General features: G+C 41.4%; 2 protein-coding genes across 4 annotated transcripts in view; one reads left to right on the plus strand and one right to left on the minus strand.

Moving 5' to 3' along the window:
• TMCO3 (transmembrane and coiled-coil domains 3) overlaps positions 1–10,579 on the minus strand; it is a 52,567-nt gene extending 41,988 nt beyond the window's left edge. Inside the window, exons 1-2 of the mRNA XM_067563651.1 lie at positions 10,290–10,579; positions 1,757–2,299 (exon numbers count right to left, since the gene is read on the minus strand). Coding sequence (XP_067419752.1) covers positions 1,757–2,203 — 447 coding nt within the window. The 5' untranslated portion in view covers positions 2,204–2,299; positions 10,290–10,579. The remainder of the gene's footprint in view (positions 1–1,756; positions 2,300–10,289) is intronic.
• DCUN1D2 (defective in cullin neddylation 1 domain containing 2) overlaps positions 8,483–27,714 on the plus strand; it is a 53,382-nt gene continuing 34,150 nt past the window's right edge. The window contains exons 1-3 of one of the 3 annotated variants that reach the window (XM_067563653.1): positions 8,483–8,548; positions 14,516–14,732; positions 18,002–18,170. In XM_067563653.1, the coding sequence (XP_067419754.1) occupies positions 14,558–14,732; positions 18,002–18,170 (344 nt within the window). In that variant the 5' untranslated portion in view covers positions 8,483–8,548; positions 14,516–14,557. Of the gene's footprint in view, positions 8,549–10,486; positions 11,013–14,515; positions 14,733–18,001; positions 18,171–27,714 lie in introns of those variants that run through there. The other 2 variants (XR_010922719.1, XM_067563652.1) reach the window with 2 other exon arrangements.

The raw sequence follows: 27,714 nt of genomic DNA on the forward strand, positions 1-27,714 counted from the left end.
TTACTGGCTTGGTGAAATCTAATGATAGAATATGCCTAGGGTGACCAGATGTTCCAATTTTATAGGGATAGTCCCGATATTTGGGGCTTTGTCTTATATAGGTGCCTGTTACACCCCACCTCCTGTCCCGATTTTTCACACTTGCTATCTAGTCACCCTAAATATGCCACCAGTCTGGGATGTCTGCCCTTATTTCTGACAGTCTAACCTGAATTTGGCACTCTTAGCTGTGAGCACTGCAGGCTGTCACAGAGGTGACACTCCCTCCCCAAGCCACACGGCACAGAGCTGGCCACACCCAAGTGCCACAGTGCACCCTGAATGGCTGCCCCACTCTGTTACAGCCCTGCCCTAGCGTGGTTTTGGTCAGATCCTGCTCCCCAGAGGGATTGGGTCCTGCCTGGCACTCATCCCACAGTGGCAGCTTCTGGGCTGTGGGGCAGGCTGGGCTTGGCTTTCCTCTCCAGGTGTTGCAACCTCCAGGGCTGCGGCACTGCTTAGGTTTGGCCCTGCCACCCTGGACTGGACCAAACTAGTATGAGTGGAGTTGTGACCTGGCTCACGGGGTTGCAGTGCTACTCACTCAAATTTGACCTACCTGAGCTCCCGTCATCATGACAGTTGGGCCAAACCTGAGTGGTGTGGGGAGTCCAGAGGTTGCAGTGCCCAGAGCAGAGAGGTGATTCCAGCCAGCCCTGTGGGACAGGAGCCACAGGAGCTGCCATGCGACCCTCTGAAACATTCTGCTGATCCAATTTTGGGTCCCGAACCATGGGTTGAGAAACCCTGATCTATGCCCCACTTTCTGGCTCCACGTCCCCAGCACTTAAACCCCTGCAAGGATCTCCCAGTCAAATAAGCCATGTCCCTCCCACACCCTTCCCCTCTTCCGCTCCCTTCCATGACCACTCCCATTTCCTTCCCTCCTATCTTGTAAACATCAGAACATTTCTGTTTATATTTTCTACAATATTGGGTGAGGAAGGGGCAAGGAAAACAAAAGGATTACAATGAATGTACCTGAGGAACCACTGCACTATAATGGCACTTTAGATGGGAGATCTGCTGTGGTTTCCCAAAGAGCAGCCTTACTCTGACAAACTTTGCCATACCCTGAGTAAGTTTCTGAGACTTGAAGAAGAGCTCTGTGTAAGCTCAAAAGCTTGTCTCTCTCACCACCAGAAGTTGGTCCAACAAAAGATACTACCTCACCCATCTTGTCTTTCTAAATTTTGCCAGATCTGTTGAACTGGGGCTCCCTCTGGTGCACCCTAACAGATCTAGGTGAGGCTGGAGAGCCACAAGTCAGTGAGACACTCATGCTTCAATATCACACTTCTATGCTTTAAACTGATTGTTTTATGAAGAAGGCAATCTCAGTTGGCTTGTCGACATAAACAAATGCAGTTATGACAAAGAATGCTACATTACTGCCAAAGTATATAAACCGTCTCACTTCTCGTATTCCTTTTAGTTTTTTATAACTAATTATTAACCATCTCTAAATTTCAGTAAGGAATATTTTAAACTCCCTGTAACTACTACATTACTTCTAATTTATCTGAAGAGAACAGATTTACTCCTAGTTTGCTCAAAATTCCATCTTTACACTAGGAACATGTATTGAAAATTTGGTGCAGAAACATATTTTTCATACATAAAAGAATTTAAACTTCTTTTTAATAATTAGCAATCCCTATGAAACCTTTACCATATTGCCCTCCATAACACATTAGTAAAATTGGAAAGAACTAACCTTTATTGCCGCTTCTCTCAAGGCCTCCAATCGCTGTCTACTACTTTCTTTCATGTTTACCACATCTTTGTAATCACCTTCAAGGGCTCTTTGGAGTCCATGGATTGCTTGAAATACTGAATTTTCACTTTCATTCAGCTCTTTTTGGAAAATTTCAAATGTGTGCACCTGAAAAAGTTTCTCTTCATCTGACAGGCCCAAGTCCTTCTCCACTGACCTTATTGCATTTTTTAGTTTGTTGAGAACCACGTTCTTTTGGCGAAGGAGCCCAGATAGCTTTCTGCAGTTTTCCAAGACCCACTGTTTTCTCTGAGTGACAGCAGCTCCTTTCCCACGATGCAGCTTTATTGCATGCTTTACTACATCTTCATGTTCTGCAGCGTTCACTAATTGGCAGCAAAGCAGTGAAATCATTATCCATAAGGAAATAAATCCAATTGCCTTCATTGTCCACTTTTAATTATTGTTGAGAAAAACATACAACCAGGAACAGTCCAAAGCCTTCTACAACATACTCTTTGCATTTTAAATACACATGTTGCGCTGAAAGAGAATACAAATTAGCTATCAGACATGGTTCAGTAATGGACAACTGGATCAAATCCAATTTAAAAAAAAAACCAAAAAAACAGCCTCAAATGAAGGCTCCCTTGATCAACAGCTAGTGAAAGCTACCAAATCTTTCTGGTTTAGCAACATATTTTTTATTTTTCTAGGCTACCTGTTCTCCAAAAAACAATACCTTGCTTTAAATCCATCAAGCTTTTAAGCTTAGCAGTAACCAACTGGGAGCTCATGCTTCTTTTAGATGAGATACGGATGTGTTTTTTTTAACTTATTTGTTAAGCTGTTAAAATAAAGGTTGTACTTAGTTAGATGCAAGTATGTAAGTTTGCTCTTCTTACTATATCCATGAACCATCTGTGGTTTTCAAGCCAACATATAAAAAAAAAAGTCAATGTCAAATTATTTATAGTGCCTCAAAGTTTACTAGCTGCTTTATAGAAGATACAGAAAAAAATTCTTTGCTTCAAAGAGATTACAGTATAAATCATGCTTGCAAAATGCTCATTTTACATAGGACAAAAAGCAATGAGATTTTCTTGACTTTTTGTCATTACCAGCCTGAGCCAGTCTTGGACCAATTTCTCTAAGCTATCCAGTACCCCTCATCATCATTTTTCAATGGATTTCTGAGGAAAACATTGAAAAAGTCAATGAATATCATTTATAAATCTACCTCCTAATGCCGATAATAAAGAATTCAAAATAAACATTTTAAAAGATTGTCCATTATTTGACATCCTACCATAGTTAGTGCTAAAGACATGTAATTTTGACAGAGGATATATGCACAGTCTGCATTAGTTTAGAAATTATGCGCAAGCCTGGAACTCAGTAAAGGATTTAGATTTCCTTATATATAAAAACAAACAAACGAATGACATATTTGCCACCCAAACATGCTATTCTAGAATTGCAGAATTGATATTTTAGCAAATTTTCAGTAGAACAGGCAAATATTTGCCTTAATATTTAGCTGCAGTTTTGAACTTTGGTGCAATAACCATAGTCAAGAGAGATTACAAGTACGAATAGCCCACGATCAGCCCACCAGAGACACCAACTCTCTACTCAGGATACATTGCCAATTACAATGAGCAGAGTTGTTGATGCTAGACCACTTGATATAAAATAGAGAGAGGAGGGAGGGCTAGCAGAGTGCACTTCATAAGGACCCTAAGCTGCTGGACTTTACTTCTATCCCTGTTCTAAATAGCTTAGATTTGTCAATTTTCAGGTCACGCCACAGGAACCTTTGCTTCCCCTGGCCTTTTCAAGAAAGGGGTGGGGGAGAGAGGGTATGTCTATGTATTAGTTTATTTTTATGTTAACTTTTTTTCTTGTCAGTACAGGTTTTGGGTTAGTTCAAACCAATTTTTCTAATTTTGTGGCTACCTTATTTTTCCCTACAAACATAATTACTCTGCATTTTTCTTACACAAGCACAACACTAAACATAATTACTCTGCAATGTCTTATACATGCGCAATTCTACTTAAAGCTTAAGGTGTTAAATGTTTTCAAAACAGAGTATTAAAAATCACAGCAGGCTTCTATCAGGCCTAAAGTATGCTTGTATTCCTAACAGTACAGATGTTTTAGTATCTGACTATGACCTAGTGCTTGGCAGAACAGGTGAGATGATTAAAATCACAAAACCAAAATTGTTGTTCAAATAATTGACAACATGCTCAGAGCCTGCAAAATGCATGTTTATTATTTTAAATCCTTCTCTCTCTATTTCAATACAGTGAAAAATATCTGCATGACTTTGTTAAAAATAAAATTAAAAAAAAGAGAGAGATTGCCAATAGGACTAGAGTTTAAAGACCATTTGGAAGAAAGTGTTTTTAAGGCATCTGAAAGACGAATGGGTGTGGAGCAAGTCAGGGAGTGGGGACTTCAGGTAGGAGCATCACAGAATATGGCACAAAGTTTTTGTGAATCAGAGGACATGAAGAGCATAGCTAGATATGTGGCTTGAGTGAGTGAACAGAGATGAGTGGAGATGTAGGAAGCACCTGAATTGTGAAGCACTTTGAAAACAAGGATGAGCTTAATTTGATTAATAATTAGGGAAATTAATAGGGAAATTTGATTAATAGGGAAAGACTAAGCCGGTTTTAAATTGGCGGGTGGATCTGGGTATTATATTTCAAAAGAAAAACAAAAATATTTACTGGAAAGAGTTATGTGGCTATGGCTACACTACATCTTAAGTCGACATAAATTATGTCGCTCAACGGTGTAAATTAGCCACCCCTTTGAGCCACATCACTTATGCTGACTTAAGTGCTGGTATGGACAGTGCTATGTCGGCGGGAGACCTTCTCTTGCTGACGTAGCTACCGCTGCTCATAGAAACGGGAGTAATTAAGCCAACGGGAGAGCTCTCTTCCCATTGTCTTAGAGAGGCTACACTAGAGAGCTTACAGCTGCACCACTGTAAGCTCTCTAGTGTAGACATAGCCTAAGTAAGTAATGGAGTCTAGCTAATTTAAAAAAAAAAAAAAAAAACCAAAATCTGCTATACATTTAAAACAGTGTAGTTGTAGCCATGTCGGTCCAGGGATATTAGAGAAACCAGGTGGGTAAGGTAATATCTTTTATTGGATCAATTTCTGTTGGTGAGAGAGACAAGCTTTTGAGCCACATAGAGCTTTTCTTCAGGTCAGAAGAAGAGTACACTGTGACTCGAAAGCTTGTCTCTCTCACTAATGGAAGCTGGTCCAATAAAAGATATTACCTTATCCATCTTATCTCTCTAACACATTTAAAAATGTTAGTCTGGAATTGAACAGTTAAGAGATCTAGCCATTTAACATTGCATACATTCCTTAATTGTTCACTATAAACCCACAAAACCTGGTCCAAAGAATAAAGAGCAAAACAGCAAACAAAGGATGGCTTGCTTCAGTCAAGATAAAGAACAAAAAAAAACCCAACCCCTTAACTTAGAGACAATAGTAGGTAGAAATGACTTTCTATGTATGTAAAATTATCCATTTCCCAGTGTTTATTGCTTTTCAGTCTGGGAACTTCCTAATTATGTTTCTTCCAAGAACTGGAAAGGAGTGAGCCACTGTGACCCAAGGACCTCTTGGTGCCAAATGGCAGAGGGTACGAAGGGGTGCATAGGGATCCCCTGGGTCAGCTATATGCATAATAGCTTACCAAAGGATGGTGTGTGAGGTCTCCACTGACAGCAACCCCATGGTCTAAGTGTCCCTAGCCTCTGAATGCCAGAACCTGGGAGTGAACAAGGGATGGATTGCTTGATGATCACCTGTTCTGTTCATTCCCTCTGAAGCACCTGGCATTGGCCTCTGTCAGAAGAGAGGATACTGGGCTAGATAGGCCATTGGTCTGACCCAGTATGGTCATTCTTATGAGCCAGCAACCCACTGGTCATCACAATCATTGCAAAATGTATGTACAGATACATAATTCCCTTAAATATTATCTATACTGAAAATTATGCTCTTAAGGCAGAGATCCTCAACCTGTGAGGCACGCCTCCCTAGGGGAACATGGAGAAATGTATTGGGGGAGGGCAGCAGCAGGGCCTGGGCCAGCCCCCAAAGAGGGCAGGGAGGGAGCACCCCCTAACCCTGCTTGGCTCTGGCTCCTGGCCCAGCCACAGCTCTGCACCCACCACTGCCTAGCTGTGGCCTTGCTCCTGGCCTGGGCCACAGCCCCAGTCTCAGGCCCATTCCACTTCCAGACCTGTCCCCAGCTGTGGCTTTGGTCCCTGTCCGCGGCTTCACATCCAATCACAGCTTCACTTCCAGTCCCAGCCCCCAACCTCACACCTAGCCACGGCCCAGATCCAACCATGGCCCTGCTCCAGACCCTGGCTTCCAGGAGTAAGGGGGGAGCCATGTAAAAAGTTTGGGGTCCACTGTCTTAAGGTTTTGGAGTTATAGCAGGTTACCAAGAGGTGACAAACCTCAGAAATGTCCCGTTCAGGCAGGAGGTTATAGATACCTATTTCCCTGTCTGGCCATTTGTACAGTGTATGCCTATTTGCATACTTAGTCAGGGCCTAAATAAGAGACTGTGAAATCTGCAAGAGAGGAAATCTACAGGAAGAAACAAAGAGCAGAGGGGTGTCCTGTTTACGAGTAAAGATGAAGGATTATTCTTGTATATCTGACAATGCAAAGAGATGCAGTGAGTCTTTCAACTAGGAAACACACTGAGAATGTTTGTGTCATGACAGGAGGGTCACAGCCACCCTGGCTGTAAAGATTTTGGGTGAGCAATACTTTACAAGACACAAGAGTACCTTGTTTATGAAATCTAGGCTCTGCCATGTGTATTACGATATTATTTTATATGTATCTATTTGTTTCCAGTATTTATACTTGCTACTACGTGACTCTATGCTTTGCTAAATAAACGTATACTTGATTTCACTATAAGCACATTTAAGTGCTGTGTGTCAAGCAGAGCAGTGATCTGAGGTGGAACAGGATAGCTGGGGTGTACTGTTTCTTTGGAAGCAGCAAATCTGTGAATACTGCAAGTGTCCAGTGGACCAGGGGCTGGACACTCTAGGGAGATGCTCGAGGATTGAAGTCTGCCAATCACTAACCTGTGGAGTGACAGCCAATAAACAAAAATTCACGAACGCCTGTGACCCATCCCTGACTTTTACTAAAAAGAATGGTGACAAAATGGGTCTGACTGGGGGGGGTGAGAACCTGACTCCAGCTGTGGGAGGGGTCCAGCACTCGTCGCTGCTGTGGCTGACAACTTTGGGGTCACCTGCTGTCCACAGTGGCTGGGAGCTGCACAACCGCAACTGAGAGCTCCACGTCTGCAGGAGCCCCCACCGCCCATGGGGGCTCAAAACTCTAGGTCCCCCAACTACCCAGAGCAGCAGTGAGCTCCAGATCGGCCCACAGTGACCTGGAGCTGATGGGTTCCCACAACACCCACAGCAACTTGGAGCTGAGAGGTCCCCCGCGGCAGCTCAAAGCTCTGGTCCCTCGCTGCCCACAGTGACCTGGAGCAGTGGGATTCCCCCCACAGTGGCTCGGAGCTCTGGGTCCCCCCCATTGCCCGCAGCACTTCAGAGCTCCTGGTACCCCCATCACCCATGGCAGCTAGGAGCTCTGGGGCTTTTGGCTGGGAGCTGCAGGAGCCAACCCACCATGGAGTTTGGATGAACCAAATATGTTTCAAGATTTTTCGAAGAGTCAATGACAGGGATTTTTTTTTTTTTAAATACAAAATTACTTATCAGTTAATACATTCAGTGGAATGGTAGTAGCTACTCATAGTTAAGGGCTAGTCTATCATCCAATTATAAGACTAACTTTCAGTAGTCGATACTACTAAAAGCTACTCTGAAATTTCATGTTACAATTCACTACCGGGTAGTTTTTCCCCTAAAAAATTTGGAAAACATCAGAAAAGTAGTTTTAAATATATGAAGAAATCCTATATTTTAAGGCATAAGCAAAGGGAATGAAATAAGCTTTCAAACTTTACTCTGCCTTTCATGATTTGAGTGTTTAAATCTTCTAAACTAAAGTTACACTAACCCTAGCCCTTTGTATGGAAATCCCTTGCTTTATTTAAAAAAAGAAATAGAAATATTACCAATTTAATTTGTAAATCCTATTATACTGAGACACCATATTTTAAGTCATATCAAAAAGGGATCTGTGGCACGCTGTACCCTATGTACACCCTTATGATGTGATTTGTGTGTCATTCATGTTCACCCTTATTGTGTAACTGTGTATCGTCTAATGCAAAGTATATCATGTAAGGTGTTTTTTGAATGCTCATGACATACTGAACATTATTGTTATGGTAGTATGTTTCCTGCAATGTCACATATATAGATATGAATCTCTGCTATGTAATATCCCCAAAGGTGTGTCCCACATGGTTTGAATAGATCCAGGCAATCACAAAGCAAAGTGAGGGTTCATGCCTTGCAGAGACATGCATACAGGTACAATGGACTGGCCTGAACACCTGATAAGGCGATGCACATTTAACTCAAGTGGAGGAAATCATGCCCCTTGCCCAACATGGCCAATCACCTGACCCCAGGGGGTGACGAGGATACATGTTAAAGACAGAGACATCTTTTTCTCTGGAGCTCTCCCTTGGAATCCATCTATGAAGCAACAACAAACAACTGACAGACTGCCCACAGGGGTGGGGAGGAGAGGAGAGCTGGCTGAAAGATTGCAGCCAGCCTGTGTGGTAAGATAATATTTCAGTAGCTTTACAGTCTCTGATGTTAAGTTTAATTTAGAATGCAATTTGTCTTTTAATTAATTATGATCAAACCTTGATTCATAATTTTCTGGCTTATAATCACTTAAAATCTTGCTGTAATCAATAACCTTATTTGTTTTATCTAAAGCAGTGCATGTGAATTGAGTGTGTGTAGAGACTTCACTTAGAGTGACAAAGCTGGTGCATATCAATTTCTTTGATAAATTGAACCAATATAAAACGGCAGTTCCCAGGGTTGCATCTGGGACTGGGGGTGTTTGCTGGGGGTCAATCCAATGAGTGGCTGGCCAGAAGCGCTCCTTCACTACGTCAGGGACCGCTTACTCACAGAAGGTTGGGCATGGGCCGACCCAGGAGTGGGTGGTTCACAGAGCAAAGCAGAGTAAGTTGGGGCTCAGGAATGAGGGATTGGGTTGACACGGCTACACACCAGTCCAGATTGCAGGAGGAACATAACAGGAGCACTGCCTTAATTCTGAATACTTAATGAATCATTTATGTCTTAACAGTAGCATATAGTGTGGAATTTAAATTATTAACTTTATTTGAATGTAAGGAGTGAAAGACTTGGATGGGACAGAGAAGATTCTCTACAGTGCCAGGAAGACCCTGTACCAATCCAGCTAAAATTACAACAGACTGTTGATGTTCAGTCAAGAACATAACAACCATAGTGGAGACAATCCAGCTAGTCCAGTGTCCTGTCTCCAACAGCAGCCACATCTCTAGTCAATGGGACTACTCACAGTAGTAAAATTAAAAATGTGCATAAGTGTTCGCAAGATCATGGCCTAAATTGCCCATATGGGAATGAACAGCAGAAATCATCCCATTAAAGAATGTGAACTTCTGAAGAAACAAAGCTGTCAAGTCTCACTAATTTTGGAGGAGACCAGAGCGGGGGTGACGGGAACAGGAAGAATAACAGACTATCTCACCGGGAACAGATTTTAAACCAGGGTTTAGGGCAGATTTGGCTGATTTTGTTATAAATCTACTACCGCACATGTGTGAAGATAACAACTTTTCCCTTCTGGGATATAAGGGAAGGAGATTTTGCCATGTGCTATACCGAGAGATAAGGAAAGGAGCAAAAGTTTGTGGTTTCCCATTAGTCTCTCCCTCCTCACCCCTCTTGGATGGGGGGGAATGTGCAGGGTGATAGTCTCTTCCTATGGGAACTGCTATGGGGGGAGGATTGAAGCTATGCGGGTCACAATCCCTCTGGAGGACGAGCTGTGGTGTGTGCGCCACGGTCTCTCTGGGAGGGGGCTGTGCAAGTGCCTGCCACGGTCGCTGAAGGGGGGAAGCTGGGCTGTGCGTGCCACCGCCGCGCCGGAGGGAGAGCGGGGATGCGCTGTCACGGTCTCCCCGGGGCCGGGGGCGCTGGGCTGTGTGGGGGTGGGTCGGTCGGTCTGTCGGTCTCTCTCTCTCTCTCTCTGGGGGAGGAGGGCTGGGCTGGGCTGCGCGGATATCACGGTCTCTGCGGGGCGGGGTGGTGAGCGCTGGCCCCGCGGGGGAGGCTGTGCCCGTGGGCCTATCCCCGCCCCGCGGCCCCGTTTTGTTTTGTTTTTTTTTTTTTTTTTTTTGCTGGTCCTTGCGAGTGACTCGGCCCAGCCCGGCCGGCCGGGGGCACGGAGGGGGCGGGGAACCCACTCGCAGCTCTAGGCCCCGGGTCACCCCCTTTCCGCCGCCCCGCTCCTACCTGTGGGCGCCGGCCGGCTGGGATGAGGTGGCCGCTCTAGGCTCCGGCTGCCTCCATCCGCCCCGCTCACCTGCAGCGGGGAGGAACCGCGGGCGGGGCCAGCCCAGAGCCGGGCCGGCCACTCCCGGGGAGCCGAGGGGGCGCCGCCGCGTCCCGCAATCGCTGCTCCGACCGGGCGCCCGAGCCAGCAACCGCCTTAACCGCCCCCCGGCAAGAAATAACGGTACCGTCGGCCGCTAAGCCGCTGTCTCCCTCAGCCCCGCCGGTGGCGATACTGACTGACGCGGCCCCTTTAAGCGCAATGTCCATTGGGAATTGTAGTTCCTGGCTCGCAGCCCCGGCGAGCAAACGGCCGCCCCGCTTCGCGCGCAGTGCACCCTGGGAGACGTAGTCCCGCCTTGTCGACGCAGTGCCCCAGGGGTTAAGTCTCCAGCTCGTCGGCCCGGTGCATCATGGGAGATGTAGTCCCCTTTGCCTCAGACTCAGTCCAGGCTGGAGGCCCAGTCGGGCGTTCGTCGGCGCTGACTTTCCAGTGCCTCTGGTGCGGCGGCGGCGGGGGCTGTGACTGCAGCTGCAGCTCCCGCTCCCAGAGCGGCGGGCCGGGCCCAGGGCCCGCTCGCTACCCAGCGCGCTCGGCGATAGGTGGCTGAAAGCCGATGCGCGCCTGCGCAAGAGGCGGCGGCGCTGGGCAGTGAAGTTGGTCAAAGCGCCGGTGATAAGATGGTAGGTAGAAAAATGCCCCCCCCCCCATCCCGCAGCCCTTCCCCCCCTCCCGGCGCCGCGGCCCTGCTGCCCAGTGGGGGCGCCGCGGGGGCCAGCGCCCCCCCACCCCCAGCGAGCGCGGAGCGGTGTCTGCTGCTGCCGCTGCGGCTGCCGGGGTCGGCGCAGAGAAGGTCACCGGGCGGGGGCCGGAGCGAGAGGGACAGAGAAGCGCGGGGAGCCCCGCCAGGGCCGGGGGGGGCAGTGAGGGTCCCGGGGAGCTGCAGGGGGCAGAGCCCGCCGCCCGCAGGGTCCCGGACCGGGGGCGGAGCTGTGTGGGTATTTTGAGAGCGAAGCCTGTCGGCAGCGGCACGTACCTGCCCTTTTTTGGGCTTTGGGTTCCTAGGGCAGGTGGCTGGAGCTGACTCCTCGGTCCCTCCTCTCCCTGGTGTTTGTCTTTGGGGCTGGGGCCCGGCCCAGCCGAGGCCACCACCTCCCAGCGGAGTTGGGCTGCATAGGTTGGAGGGGAGGGGGTCGGTATTTTGGGGCCTTGGGGAGGAGGCTCTGCTCCGCTCCGCTCCCTGCTGGGCGGCGATTTAAGTCAGCCGATGGGGTGCCTTGCGTTTGTGCTGAGTTTGGGGAAGGTGGTTTAGAGGGCTCCCGGCCTCTGTTTCCTCCAAAAACAATCTCTTGAAGTGGTTCGACCGCCCTCGTTACTCCCTGACCTGCTCTATGTTGTTTGTTTTGTAAGGAGAGAAAGTTAGACGAGCATGAAACATCATCCATCGTATAGAAACATTCTTTCAGCCCTAACTGTGAAATCACAACCGTGACTCCATGAATTGTTGTCCAAGAAGGGTATTGTCACTTTCCTCAGGAGTGGCTGCAGTAGTTTAGCCGGCAAGTTTTTTTTTCCAGCCCACCACAGACCCCCAAAAAAGTTAGTATAGGGACTACAAATCCACTGCTGTGGTGTGGGAAACATAGTCCTACCAGGATAATATCAACACTTAAATTGTATTTGGGCATCTAGATGCTACTATGATTGGCAAAATAGAAATGCATACCTCGTTTGCTGTTGGAATAAAATATTTGACTGAGTATAGGGGGAATACCGATTCATGCAAAAGAAAACAGATTTATGTCCTACTGAGCAACATTCCAAGGCCACTACTGCTTTGTCAGACCATAATTGGAAAGCTCAGAAAAGTAACAGAAGTTTACAATTAATTAAAAGGTTATCAGAGCTATTTTGGAAAGAGTTCAAATTAGGCCTGAGCTTGCTACATCTGTCTTTAATAGATGATATATTTTAACAATTTTTAGAATTTTGGTGGTAATGTGACAGATTGTGGTTTTCAATTCAGAGCATCTCAAGAATATGACCTCATTGTGACCTATTACAAAATATACATGCTATTTTGCAGTCATTTAGAAATGTCATGATAGAAAAAAATTACTTCTATACATCTTTTTTTAAATAAAGAATCTGTTCATGTGTATAATTTAAATGGGACTTAAAATGTACTCTGTAAAACAATTCTGCATTGGCAGAGAGGTAGATTGAATGATCTTTTCCATCTCTGTCCTTTTAAAGCAAAAAAGAGACATAGGTTACTTGAAGTTTGTAGCCCTTTTTTATAAAAAGACATAACTTTTCGTTTGTGGTCTTGTAGCCATGTTGTCCCAGGATAATAAAGAGACAAGGTAGGTGATATTAATCTTTTATTGGACCAACTTCTGGTGGTGAAAACTTGTATCTTTCGTCACCCAGAAGTTGCTCCAATAAAAGATATTACCTCATCCACTTTGTCTCTAAACACTTTTAGATGTCATGGTTTTATCACAGATTCCTATTGTGAAGTGACCCAACACTAAATTAATTGTAATTTAGAAAGACTCCTGTTTAAATGTGCAAGATATTAGAGTACAAAGATTTTATATATTTCCATTTCAAGGAAAATTTAGGGTTTTTTAAATACAAATAGATATACATAATATCTCCAGTAGTGAAATAACAAAGATCATTTATTAACATTTCCTTTGCAGAATCAATTGCATTTATTTCCATGGCTATAATTAAATATGTTCCCATTTTATGAGTATTTTTTTCTGTATTTTTTCAATATTTAGAAAATAACTTCATGAAGGAAAGAACTAAGTCTGTATCTTTTGCACATGATGCACTTCTTGTCTTGTATGACCATCTGCATTAACCTTTTAATGATATGGCTAAGTAGAGTGTGTAAAAGAGATAAACAAGGGTGGACTAGAAGATGTATGTACACTGTAGTATCACATTGAACATGAAACAATGATGTGCAGTAGAATACATCATAATAGCTTGTTCTGATGATCAGGGATTAGCAAGTCAATGCTTCAGTTAACACTCTTGACTTAAATACTAGGATGAGTAAGTTATGAAGTGTTTACCTAGCTAATTTGATTATCAACCCAGAAATATAACTTGTGCTAACTATGATGTATAAAAGAGACTTACTGAAACTCAAAGAGTTTGATTTTTTTTAAAAGTTACTTTATGTACTGCAAAGGATAATGGTAAAACATTGGTAGCAGATTTTTACTCTTTTTAAAACCTTTTCTCCCCACTCCTGTATTTTCCAGAAGTGTACTCTGGGATGTTGTAGAGCTATAGTTTGCCACAATTCATTGCCATTGAGAAAAACATTTATTTCATGGTTCCTATATACTCTTGTTTCTATTGAATAACAAAGTAATCAATTGCAGTGGTTAATATAAACATCTTTTATTGTCAAAATATATAAAAGCTTTTGATTAGATTTACAAAAGCTTTTTGTAAACTCTTCATAATATTGAGCGAATCTCTTGCTTGGCTCCTTTTTTCTGTTTTGTTTTTTTTGAGCTCACTTTTTCCGAAAGCAACAGTGAACAGTTCCCAGTGATAAAATTGAAAAGTGCTTGTAACTTTTGCCATCTCAAATAATCAACAGGAAAGCACTATTGTTCACTAGCACTAGAAATTAATTAGGAAAACTCTTAAATCAACTGTTAAACTTTTCAGATATTTCTAAAGGCCTTTATTTACAGAATCTCTGATTTTTGTATGCCTCATGCCTTTGAAACTTATTTTATCATTAATTTATTAATGGATAGACTTATTTTCAGCAAATAGACACAAGTGTCTATTTTAAAGGGTTTTTAACCAAATAATTCTGAATTTAATAGGAAATACCTGGCGGTCAAACAATTTTTGTACAAAACAATTGTGTATATGTGAGCAGTAACATAAATTAGAAATTATTTTTGCCAGGCTATTTGCTGCTATAAAATGTACATATAGATGCTGTCATCTCAATTTTCAGAAGAAAGTGCTGTCTTTTTTTACTGCAGAAGAGCAAGGCTTTGTCTTCCTGTAATTCTGAAGTGAAAGTTGTCACACACCAAGAAAACTAAACCCCTTTGAAAGATAGGCATTAGTAGTAGAATGCTGAAACAAACTTCTGGATTAGCTTCATTGGCTTTCCTGCTTCTTTTGCATCCCAAAGCATAAGCTTAAATCGTCTCAGAAGGACAAGGTCCGCCAGTTTATGGCATTTACGCAGGCTGGTGAAAGGACTGCTATATATTGCTTAATGCAGAATGAGTGGAAACTAGAAGTGGCAACAGACAACTACTTCCAGAACCCAGACTTGTACTACAAAGAATCCATGAAAAATTCAGTAGACAGAAAGAAATTAGAACAATTGTTTAACAGGTACAAAGGTAAGGATCAGTTTTTTAAACTATTTCATTTTAATTACATTTCCACTTCACATTTTGCTACTGATAAGATCTTTTATTAAGATTCCTAATGCAATAACTTGCTTTTAATGTATGTATGTTACTGTAATAGGTGGTTCTCTAGAATGTTTTTTCTTTCTTGCATGTCTTATAATGTTCACTACAGCAGTCCAAAATTTTGTTTTATAAAGTATAAAACACGTTAACAATAGGAAGGTCTGCATATGATGATAGAAAAAGCAGACTGAAATCAATTACTTATAGACTTGACCATGGCTCTGTAAAAGCACATTATGCATTGCATTTGATCTCTTGTCTATGAAGTCTGTTAAAGAATTTTGGTATGTAAGATTACTTTGCATGGTAAAATAATGGCTATAATTTCTGTATTAAAACATTTAGTTCAGATAAAAGGGGGATAATCTTTTAAAGTACAAAAACACTAAGCTATAAGAAAGGGTCTGATAACACTAATGAAGGAAGGAAACTCAGAATTAAGGTTGAAACTCCATCCTTAATTTACCCTTTGTGCTTGCATATTATATCATAAATGATATGCCAGATCACCTCCTGTTTAGATATGCTAGGAAAAACATACTCACAAGGAAGTGAATTAAAGGTGGAGTTGTGTTTTATTTTCCATTTCTTTTTTATTTTATGGTAGTGTTTAAAAGAAGAGGAAAAATAAAAGGGGAAAAAATGGCCATGGAAGTGTAAGAATTGACGTGATCCAGTGTAAGAGCTCCTTTTGAAATGTTAATATTTTATATTAATGCATGTAAATGTTTATTAAACAGAATGAAGCAGCTCTGAATCATTACTACCTGTTGCTTTAAAATGGATATTTGACCAGTTTTTTTAGTCTGAATGCTTTCTAATCCTACTATATGATTATGCTTCTTGACAGAATTATTCTATGTGTATTACTCTCTTTTATATTAATTCCACTTTTAAAAAGTTTTTAAACACCATAAACACCATACGCCTATTCCGTATTACAGACAGATGATCTTCAAAAATTTGTTTTTAAAACAGTGTTTCAGAAAAAACTGGAACATTTCTTTTGTGTGTACTTGTAGATGTTTAATTTATTTGGTTTAATTTTGCTTTTATTTAAATCAGTCCTTTTCTTGGTTTTTGTTTGCCAATTTTAAAGGACACTGAGGTTACCAATACTTTAATAGTGAAGGAATTCTTATTTATCTCATTTAGTTTTCATTATTTGTGCTGTTTACTTTTCTACTACATTTCACTTTGGTTAATGAAAATAGTCTAGTCAGTTTTATTGTTTTTATGCATCAGCACAATATTGCAGTGTTAGTACTGAAAATGCTGTAAGGGCATATGTAAATTTAGACAAATTTTCAGAGAAAATAATAAGGGCAGAATTCACCATGAAAGTGTTTCTATTCATATTTTTAAACACCTTTTTCTTTTGTTAAACAGCAATTAAACTTTGTATCATAGCTGCCTGACCAAGATTCCCTTCTAAATCCTTAGAAAGAGGGTTTGCTTATAGAACATAAAGAAAAATGTTTAGATGGCATCATGTTTGAAATGTGAGATGACACATCTTTCATTGTCTGACTGTGCAATCCTTTCTTAAGTGTTTTTTGCTTTTTTAATAACTGACATGCAAATCAAACCTATGCATGGTCATTTTTATTATTCCTTAAGTTGCCCAGATAATTGTGAACAACAAGAAGTGTGGAATCTTGTCGTCTTTGAAACCAATGGGAGTTTTGCCATTGACTTCTCTGGAGACACAATTTCACCCCAAATATTTTAAGAATAATTTTAAAACTTAACAAATACATCAAGATATTCTCTTGGAGCATGATCTTTAAAACATACTGGGTAGTTTTACTCTTTCCTCCGACACACAGTTCCATTGATTTCAATGGAATTACGCCCGGGGGAAAGATACAGCAAGTAGTAACTGTTTGCTGCATTGAGGCCTTATTTAATTACTGACTACTTTTAATCTTTAGTCATTCAAAAACCTCTGGGAAACCAGAATGATGCTACAATGAAGCTGCATTTTAAGACCTTGAAGTCTGATCAGGTTGCAGGATCAGGGTCTAAGAAAAGATTGAACACTTGAAGTCTATATCAATTAACTTTCCAAAATATCAAACTTAAAATGCACTGAAATTCTTTTAACTGTATCTGTGATAGAATAAACTATTGTAATTAAAGAAAGACTTAAGACTTATTCCATCTAAATTTAGGCAAAACAGTTCTGTATTTTGTGTTACAGAATGTGTATGAAAAATAGAAGGGTAGCTTTGAGGATACTACTTATGTGCGTGTAACTATAGTACATTTTTAAGAGAGTCCTGTATTGTAGTCTAATTGTATAGCAAAATAAAATAGTAAAATAGATGCCAGGTTTGTATAGTAACTGCTTCTTTAATCATTTCTTAGATTAATTAAAAATCCAGTATAATTTTCATGACAGATTTGTTTGGGTCTTTTTTGGGGGGCGGGGTTCTTCTGTTAGATTTAGTTTTCCATATTTAAATGTTTAAAATTAGGATTGTGACATAAACTGAGACAGGCAATTACAAAGTGTGGTTCTATCATAAGTGGTAACCACTTATTGTTAAACAGTTATGTCACAATGTGCTGAATGGCTTCATTCAGGTTGAGACTTGTTGTGCTGGGCAATGAACAAACATTGTGTCTCATTGATTTGCTTACTCTGAAAGCATAAAAAAAAACAACCCTCACTTCCAGCCTCCCAAGTTAACCCTGGCTCTGACGTTTAAATAGGTTTTTCCCTTCTCATACGTCACAACCAGGAAAAAGAATCTGTATACCAAATTTGGTGTTTCTCTTTCGCATCTGTTGCAGTTCTAACCATAAATGCCTTTTATATCACTTTGAGTACAATCAGTTTCACTATTTCCTTCCTATAGTTAGGTAGTTTCACCTGTTGTTTTTGTGGGTCTTTCACACAGCAATGGGGACAAGGAAAATATATTTAAGGGGTAATCATTGTTTTTAAAAATAATAATAATAATAAAAGTCCACAAAATTGACAGGGGGTCTTTGGAAGATATTATATCTTTTAACTCACTTTTTGAAATAGACTTGATTTCAAATTGATGCCCTAATTGAGGTTAATAGATTTGAGAAGTACTCCTACAATAACTTCTGCATTGCAGCATATCAAAACGGTTCAGGTCATTAGTCTATAGGAAAGTTTTTAATATGTATTGTAATACTTTTTATATTTTTAACTGCAGACCCACAGGATGACAATAAAATTGGCATTGATGGAATTCAACAGTTTTGTGATGATTTAAACTTGGACCCTGCCAGTATCAGCGTCTTGGTCATAGCATGGAAGTTCAGGGCAGCCACTCAATGTGAATTCAGTAAAAAGGAATTTGTAGATGGCATGACAGAGTTGGGGTGAGTGTATCAGTTTTCTGTGTAGTTAAAAACATTTTAGAGTGTGAGCCAACTCCTACAGAAGTCAGTGGAAAACTGGATTGGACCTCAAGCTTTGAAAACATTCCATGGGTTTGCTTCATGCTACCCTTAACTTATACTGAATTAACTTACTTTTCTAGTCTACATCCTCCGTCACCTTCCTCTTAGTCAGTAGTCCCCAAACCTTTTAGGTCGTGTCACCCCTTAGCCCTGTCCACACCCTTCCCCTCCCTGGGAGGGGTGCTATGGTCGGAAGGAGGGACGCAGCAGCCAGGGGCCAAGTTGGGAACAGTGGCTGGAGGATGAGGGGGCTGGCACGGGCCCTGCTGAGGAACACACAACGTTCCTCTGTGGCGCCCCCACGGGGGCATGCCCCACAGATTGAAGATCTCTGCTCTACGTCTGTCTGTCTGGATTTTTGTTCACTTGTTCTGTCTTTATCTTAATGTCTTTTCTTCACATCTCAATTTAAGTCTAATTTGTCTGTTTCTTTGCCATTTCCTCCTTCACTATAGCTAGAAGGATACTTCTATATTTCAGCTTTCTCTTATTTTTTTCCTTTACCATATATCTCTCCCCTTTACTTGTATGATAGTTGCTGTATCCAATTCCATGAAACATTCTCTTTTTATTCCACCTCTGTAAATACTTTGTGGACCATGAATCCCAGAAGTTAGTATTTTTGCTAGAACTCTGCAACAGTAACATTCATAGATTCATTGACTCTAAGGTCAGAAGAGACCAATATGATCATCTAGTCTGACCTCCTGCACAATGCAGGCCACAGAACCTTAACCACCCACTCCTGTAATAAACCTCTAACCTAAGACTGAGTATTAGTCCTCAAATCATGGTTTAAAGATTTAAGGTACAGAGACTCCACCAGCAAGTGAGCTGTGTCCCATGCTACAGCTCCATTCTAAACATCTCTTTATGGTCTAGATAAAAATAGATATTTCATTGATATTAAACTTAAGAACTACGGCTGAAGTCATTTGTATTAAGGTAGCATCTAGGAACCCCAGTCCTGGACCAGGGCCCCAATGTGCTAGGCATGGCACAAACACACAATAAAAAAAGACAGTGCCTGTCCCCAGAGAGCTTACGGTGGAAGCAAAAGGTAAACAGAAACAGAGAGGTGAAATGACTTGCCGAAGATTACGTAGCAGGTCATTGGCATGGCTGGGAACAGAATCCAGGTCTTTTGACTCCCAGTTCAGTGACCTTTCCTCTATACCATATTGCCACTTTAATTAGTTAGGTAAACTTGTTTAAGAAGTCTGAAAAATGATTTTGTGAGAATTGGTTTTGTGTGGTTCCATATTCATTTTTACTTAGTGCCTTCCACAGTTGATTTGCTCAAACTACAAATTTAAAAGATGATTTGTCTAACAGCCTGTGACCTAAATCTGGAATTTTAAATTGAGTTGTATTACTGCAGTCTGTCTCAGCACTACTAGTAACTGTGCTAATTTCTAAAGCATTTATCACTGTAGTAGCTGAGTGTTCCAGTGGGATGAAATTTCTACAACTCAAATTTAGCTAACAGTTTTGAAGATAAATAAGCTATCACAGACTTCAGCTTGTGCTTCCACGTCCTGTGTTTCATCTGCAACTGCTAGCAATAGTAAAATAAGCACCAAGGGTTTTAAGAAGCTACGCTTCTGAATGTGACTGTGGTTCACTTGTATAATGTGTGTCTGAGTTTTACCAAAATTTCACTAGAGCATCATGTGCTTTTTCTTAATTTCCTTTCCCATGATTACCGACTTAGATATTCATGTCAGTAGTGGTCCTTTCTTATTAGCCTGATCTTCCTGTCTGATTGATTTAGGGATCCCCAGTAATGCCAGTCACTTCATGGAAGTGAATTGTGATAATGTCATGACTATGTACTGTTCTTTCTTGTATTGCACTATCTTTATGAAAACTGTGCCCTCTCTTTTGGGGCAGAGACTTGTGCACTGTAGGTAGTGTTGTGTTACAGAGTTCAGTTTTAACAGCAGATTTAAACCTTTGTTTAAGTCTCTCATTGAAATGTCAAAAACCAAAACATAGAATATAAACTTAGAGCACTTTTAAAATTTTTCATGGGGGTTTGAAAAATGAATTCGTATAGGAAGATCAAGAAGAGTTCAAAGATAATTTCTTTTGGTTGATTTCCCTCCATCTCTTCTCTGGACTGTCTCACTTTTATTTATATCCTTTTGCAAGAAACCTAAAACACTCTGGAAACTGTCGTTCGATAACTCTGTTGCTCCTCGCATGCTAATTCCTTGAATATCAATTATACATATGTAGAGTTTGTATATCAAGTATGTTATATATATGGGAAATTATGTGCACCATATGCTAATTTGACAGCGAGTGGTGCCACTGCATAAACACAGGAGGTCTCTTCCAGGGGAGGGGAAGTAGGATGTATAGATATAGACTAGCCAAGTAGCCATGTGGTCTACGAGAAAGTTCCATGAGCTGGGAAAGAATAGTTTAGCAGTTCAGATCTCATCTCTCAAGTGCTGTTTAAATTCCCTTATTATTGATTGAAGGTATAAACCCCAGCCTGGGAGAAAGGGAAGAGCTTCTGAACACTTTTCTTCTTACCCCTCTCTTCAAATTAGTAGGGTTTATGCAAAGTCACTGCAGGCATAGAACCTAGGTCTCCAACATGACAAACCCCAGTCTTATACACTACCTTGGAGAGTGACTAAACCAGTTTTGGTTATCTCTTACTACTATATGCCACACTCCTCCCAGAGCCAGTGATAGACTCTAGGTTTCATGTGATTCACACAGTGAAAGACCGTTTTACCACTGATTTTGTACTTTGAAATCTATGATCTGTAAACTATGGCGTGAATTGCCAAAATATACATTTCAGTCATTTGTTACACATTTTGCTTGTCACCCATTGGTCAATACGTGGTTGACCTGCGAGATGCAAGTCTGTGACAACTCTAAGAGCCTGGATCTTTAACACAAGCATGCATTTAGTTCTGGAGTCATCTGTTCAATCCCTGGTTTTGGTCAAGATGGCAGCCATCACACTTGCAGGTGCACAAAAATATGTTCCCTAGTGTCAAACTGGAACTGTAATGCAAAACCTTAATATTGACCTCAGCAGGGCTAAGGCAAAATAATTTCCCAAATGCATAGAATGTGTGACAATCAGATGTTTTAATCGGTTGAGATAAAAGCATATGAAATCTCTTGTTAAGGTTTTGTGTTAGAGTACCTGTTTGATGAAGTACAAGTATATATTGCTTTTGGGTATCAGTTGGCAAGTGGAAGTGAAAGCCTTAAGGCAGTGGTTCTCAACCTATTTACCATTGTGGGCTGCATATGCAGCTCTCTGTATGTTATATGAGCCGCATCCATACATTATATATACTTCCTGTATGGCCCTGGAGATGTCACATGGGCTGCAGCTGTATGCTGATGGGGCCACAAGCGGGCCATGGGTTGAGAACCACTGCCTTAGGGACACTGTTATTCCAATGTGAGGGTGAAAATGGAAAAAAACTGTGTGTTCTTTCTTTTAAGCAGTAAGGATAGATTTAAATCAAAGCGATTTAAATGAGCACGCAGGAAACCTTGATTTAAACTATTTTAATTGTATTTTGCATTTGTCCTTATTTTCCTAAAGAGAGGCTATTTCTTATTGGTTGATAACCATTAAAACATATTTATTAGGAGCTAAATAGAGCCTTTTCACTAAATTTGTGCTGCTTTTTGCTAACCAGGGAGATACATTATGTATGTACACATTTATTTAAGCAGTTCTATAGCTTAACTTGCATTTATTGAGATTCTTAATATTTACTTTTTTATTCTGTAAGAAAATAGTGAATGATGTATTGCCTATTTATTAAACAATGATTAATTTTTTTTTCACTTGTGATTTGTTTCAACCTCTATTTGGATAGATAATCAAATTAAATTAAAAATGCACAAAAAGAGGATTTAAAAAAAAATTAAACTACCTTAAATGAGATAGATACCTGAACCTTAAATCTTTAAACCATTTATTTAAATCATACAGATTGTATTTAAATGCATGTATTATCTGTAGTTAGTGAATTGAACCGATTGATTGATAGATTTGTTTCTGGCTACCACATCCTTCAAGATTTTAGAACTAGTAGATCTCATCCTCTTACACATCGCTTTTATTCATAGATTGGAAGAGGATAACAAGATTTCCTTCTTTTTCAACTCCCAGTTGGTTTCTTAACTTTGAATGAACTTGTCATTGAACTGAACTAGCTGAATAAATGGAAATAAAGAAAATATTCTCTCTACACTTGCAGATAGGTTACTGCTGACAAAACCTGGTTTAGCACTTCAGCAAACTCAAGTTCCAAAGGCTTAGCCAGTGACTTCCACCAATTCAGTGGACTGACTTTCTTTAATATATGGCAGCAAAAATGCACTGCTTAATATTAAATTATTTTAATCATTTGTAATAAAGTTAGGCCTTAACATAAATTGTCTATTTCAAATTTAATTACAATTTACTTTTTAAAAAATGATATGTAATTTAAACAAAAAAAAAGATTTTTTAATCTTCCTTTTAAGGTTTTATATGGGTTGGGTGTATCCAACTGCAACCTTTAGCTGTCTCTAAATGTTTGTTTGCTAATTGTACAATATAACGCTTCATCTTTCTAGATGTTTTCTGTACTGGTCACTTTAGTATTCAGCGAATCTCTGAAAAATAGAATCATAGAGGATCAGGGTTGGAAGGGACCTCAGGAGGTCATCTAGTCCAACCCCCTGCTCAAAGCAGGACCAACCCCAACTAAGTCATCCCAAGAAGGGCTTTGTCAAGCCGGGCCTTAAAAACCTTTAAGGATAGAGATTACACCACCTCCCTAGGTAACCCATTCCAATGCTTCACCACCCTCCTAGTGAAAAAGGTTTTTCCTAATATCCAACCACCTCCCCCACTGCAACTTGAGACCATTGCTCCTTGTTCTGTCATCTGCCAGCTCTGAGAACAGCCTAGCTCCATCATCTTTGGAACCCCCTTTCAGGTAGTTGAACATTGCTATTAAATCCCCCCTCAGTCGTCTCTTCTGCAGACTAAATAAGCCCAATTCTCTCAGCTTCTCCCCATAAATCATGTGCTCCATTTCCCTCTGCTGGAATTTCTCCAATTTGTCCACATTCTTTGTACAGTGGGGGGGGCCCAAAATTGGACATAATACTCCAGATGTGGCCTCACCAGTGTCGAACGAAGGGGAATAATCACATCCCTCGATCTGCTGGCAATGCTCCTACTAATGCAACCCAATATGCCATTAGCCTTCTTGGCGATAAGGACACACTGACTCATATCCAGCTTCTTGTCCATTGTAACCCCCCAGGTTCTTTTCTGCATAACTGCTGCTTAGCCAGTCAGTCCCCAGTCTATTGCAGTGCATGGGATTCTTCCGTTCTAAGTGCAGGACTCTGAACTTGTCCTTGTTGAGCCTCATCAGATTTCTTTTGGTCCAATCCTCCAATTTGTCTAGGTCACTCTGTATCTTACCCCTACCCTCCAGAGTATCTACTGCTCCCCTCAGCTTAGTATCCGTGAACTTGCTGAGGATGCAATCCACTCCATCCAGATCATTAATGAATATGTAGAACAAAACCAGACCCAGGGCCGGCCCCTGGGGCACTCCGCTTGATACTGCCTCCAACTAAACATCGAGCAGTTGATCACTGCCAGTTGAGCCCGATGATCTAGACAGCTTTCTATCCATCTTTATAGTCCATTCATTCAACCCATAGTTCTTTGACTTGCTGTCAAGAATATTGTGGGAGACTGTATCAAAAGCTTTGCTAAAGTCAAGGTATATCACATCCACCACTTTCCCCACATCCAGAGAGCCAATCATCTCATCATAGAAGGCAATCAGGTTGGTCAGGCATAACTTGTCCTTGGTGAATCCATGCTGACTGTTCCTGATCACCTTCCTCTCTTCCAAGTGCTTCAAAATGGATTCCTGGAGGACATGCTCCGTGATTTTTCCAGGGACAGAGGTGAAGCTGACTGGTCTCCAGTTCCCCAGATCCTCCTCCTCCTTCTCCTTTTAAATATGGGCACTATATTTGCTTTTTTCCAATTGTCCAGGACCTCCCCCGATTGCCACGAGTTTTCAAAGATAATAGTCAGTGACTCTGCAATCATATCAGTCAACTACCTCAGCACCCTTGGATGCATTGCATCCGGCCCCATGGACTTGTGCATGTCCAGCTTTTCTAAATAGTCCTGAACCTGTTCTTTCACCACTGAGGGCTTCTCACCTCTTCCTCATACTGTGCTGCCCAGTGTAGTAGACGGGGAGCTGACCTTGTCTGTGAAGACAGAGGCAAAAAAAGCATTGAGTACTTCAGCTTTTTCTAGGTCATCTCTCACTAGCTTGCCTCTCCCATTCAGTAAATAGCCCACACTTTCCCTGACCACCTTCTTGTTGCTAACATAGAAACCCTTCTTGTTACCCTTCAAGTCCCTTGCTAGCTGCAACTCCAGTTGTGCTTTGGCCTTCCTGATTTCACTCCTGCATGCTTGAGCAGTATTTTTATACTCCTCCCTGGTCATCTTTCCAGTCCAAGCTTCCACTTCTTGTAAGCTTCCTTTTTGTGTTTAAACTCACCAATGATTTCTCTGTTAAGCCAAGCTGCCTTCTATATTTGCTATTTTTTCTGTATGTTGGGATGGTTTGTTTTTGCGCCCTCAGTAAAGTTTCTTTAAAATACAGTCAGCTCTCCTGGACACCTTTCCCCCTCATATTAGCCTTCTAGAGGATCCTTTCCATCAATTGCTTGAAGGAGTCAAAGTCTACTTTCCTGAAGTCTAGAGTCTGTATTCTGCTGCTCTTCTTTTTTCCTTTTGTCAGGATCCTGAATATGACCATCGCATTGTCACTGCTGCCCAGGTTGCCAACCACTTCTACTTCCCCAACCAGTTCTTTCCTGTTTGTGAGCAGCAGATCAAGAGGAGCACGGCCCCTAGTTGGTTCCTCCAGCACAGATGAGTTATCTGGAGTTGAAGTTAGGGCATCATTGGTGGAAATTGTGTTCAGAGTCTGACTCTAGCATAGAGTTTAATAAGACCTTGGACCATTGAAGCAAAGAAAGCTTGCTTCTCCTGTAGTATCTAAGAGAGCCAGATCCAGAACCATTCTGAGTGATAAACATTTAGGTTGATGCATGCTTTTGCTTAGCAACAGAGTTGAGCATTTATCACTGAAAGGAATAATTATATAAACACACCTATTTTATGGAAAAGATTAATCAAATGCATTCTTCTTGTGTTAACTGATCTACTCCCAGAAGGGCCAAATTGAGTTTCACTAACTGAGATTGTAGAGATGTGGGAAGAGCTTTGGCCTGTGATTTGACCCATATTACTTGTTGCTAATAAAATTCAGGTTGGTTTGAGATTGCTGTACTGCAGGAAGACACTAATAAGGTGCCAACTTTTGTAAAACACAAGTGGTTATTAGGACCCAGCTCAAGAAACCATCTATTGCCACTGATCTTGTCAATTCCTGACATCTCTCTAAGCTTTCCTTTCTGGGTAAAGAATGGATATTGAAAAATTGGAGTGAAACAACTTGGTCATTTGAAGTCCACCAATTTATTTTATCTCTTTCACTCTGGCTTTTGGCTAGAGACTGTTATGATAATTGCTTGATCTTCTAACATTGGGCAACAATAGGTGTTCATGCTGATTCTTTTTAAATCTGCCAGCAGACTTTAGTTTTCAGCTCTTCCTGGTGGTCTTGCTTTTCTGCACCAAGGGCTGTTTTAGGCAGAATTCTGCTCAACATATATATGAGGCTCTTTGTGTGTAGGGGGTTGGTTGTCTTGTGGTCTGGACTGCCGCGCCAATGGTATGCTGATCATAGGTAATTTGACATCTTTCTTGTTGATGCTGCAGTGTCTTTGCTTTCCTAGCACTAGATGAAAGGAAGCTGACAGACGCTTAATCCAGATAAGAGATGGGGATGCTGTCAGAAGGCATCTAGAGAGTGTGGCACCTGTCTCCATTATTTAGGGAATTGACCTTCTCTTCAAATAAGAAGTTCTTGATAAAAAGTGTGTTTGAATCCCTGATTGCTTATCAGAAGGTATTGGAGGTCAAAGATGCCTTTGCTATTTTAACTGCTCTATATAAGGAAGTTGTGATCATTTATCTGTGACATGATCTTTCCCAGACTACATTATGTTTATTAAGGTAATTCTCTGAAAACTATATTATTGCTAAGGGGAGATGGAACCAGAGGGATGGGGTGGAGTTGAGCTGAAAGGTAGTGATGAGTAGTGCCCTGAGGTATAATTTAGATGGAATATGTGGACCAAAAGTGTTAACATAACCCAGTCACTGTCCAACATTAAACAGTTTTAAACAAGGTTTGATATACAGAGACCACAGCCTGCTTAGTATCATGGCAAGCACACCATTAAAATCCTTTAAACCTTTAATCAAAGATAAAAGAAAAGGAAAAACAGTTAAAGAATTTTAAATGTAAAGTATTAAATAAGGCTTTCATTTTAACAGCCTATCTTGTTCCCATTCCCTTTAGTTGGAGAAAGCTTTTAGAAGGAAAAACCTCCATTGTTTAACTGTCTGTTACAAGTATCAAAGACAATAGTAATTGTCCTTTTGGGGAAGAGAGAAGATGTTAGTTGAGATAATATAGAACTGTTATTGTTAGTCTGATCCTGTTTCATCCCAGGTGGTGGTTGGGATTCAGCTGGAGCTGGCAATGTCATCTGGGTCTTTCTCTCTGGCCTGGACTGGTCAAGACATCTCTCAGGAGCAGGATGGCAAAGGGTCCTAGAAGATGGTGGGGGTGGCAGCCATGATGATAAAGCTTCCTCCAATAGCCAGTTTTTCTCCCCATAGTCTCTTTTTTAAGGACCCAGAAAGGGAGTGATTAGCCATATAGCCTGTCCCTTTGTTGTTTTATCCAATTTCTGACACACCAGTTTCGGTTCACTGATTTCTGGTTCCACACTTTCTTGTTTACCAAGCATGATCTTAATACAGTCCTTGTGTTTATATCAGTAGGCCTTTGTTTGTACTAATTCTATCTGTCTCCCTTTCAGACCTTTTCCCATCAACATTTGTTATAAGTTATTATGACATCTTATGAATTTCTATGTACTTTTTACAGTTGAGTTCTCAATTAAGATACATTTTTAGGCCTATTTATCACAACAGTCCCCGCAATAGGAATAGTGTGGTAGGGTATCATCTGTTTCCAGCTTGCATCTATGTTTCTGTCCCCGCTCAGCTCCGTTTTCCCACTGTCTGCCCCTTGCCATCCAGCTTCAGTTGCTCCCTCCCCATTGGCTGATTGCTTGGGAGCTGAGAGTCAGTCTGGTTTTGGCCAGGCCCCCCACCTAAGCAATTTGCATGCACTGAGAGGCAGCGATGAGAGTAGGACTCAGATGGGCTGGAGAGGCCACTGCAGTTCCCAGGATTGGGCTGGAGAGCAGGTCGGTGCCAGGGTGACCTCTTCCC

The sequence above is a fragment of the Emydura macquarii genome, unplaced genomic scaffold, assembly GCF_026122565.2.
Source record: "Emydura macquarii macquarii isolate MOO-44397 ecotype Brisbane River unplaced genomic scaffold, CSIRO-AGI_Emac_v2 contig_2531, whole genome shotgun sequence".
Classification (NCBI taxonomy): Eukaryota; Metazoa; Chordata; order Testudines; family Chelidae; genus Emydura; species Emydura macquarii.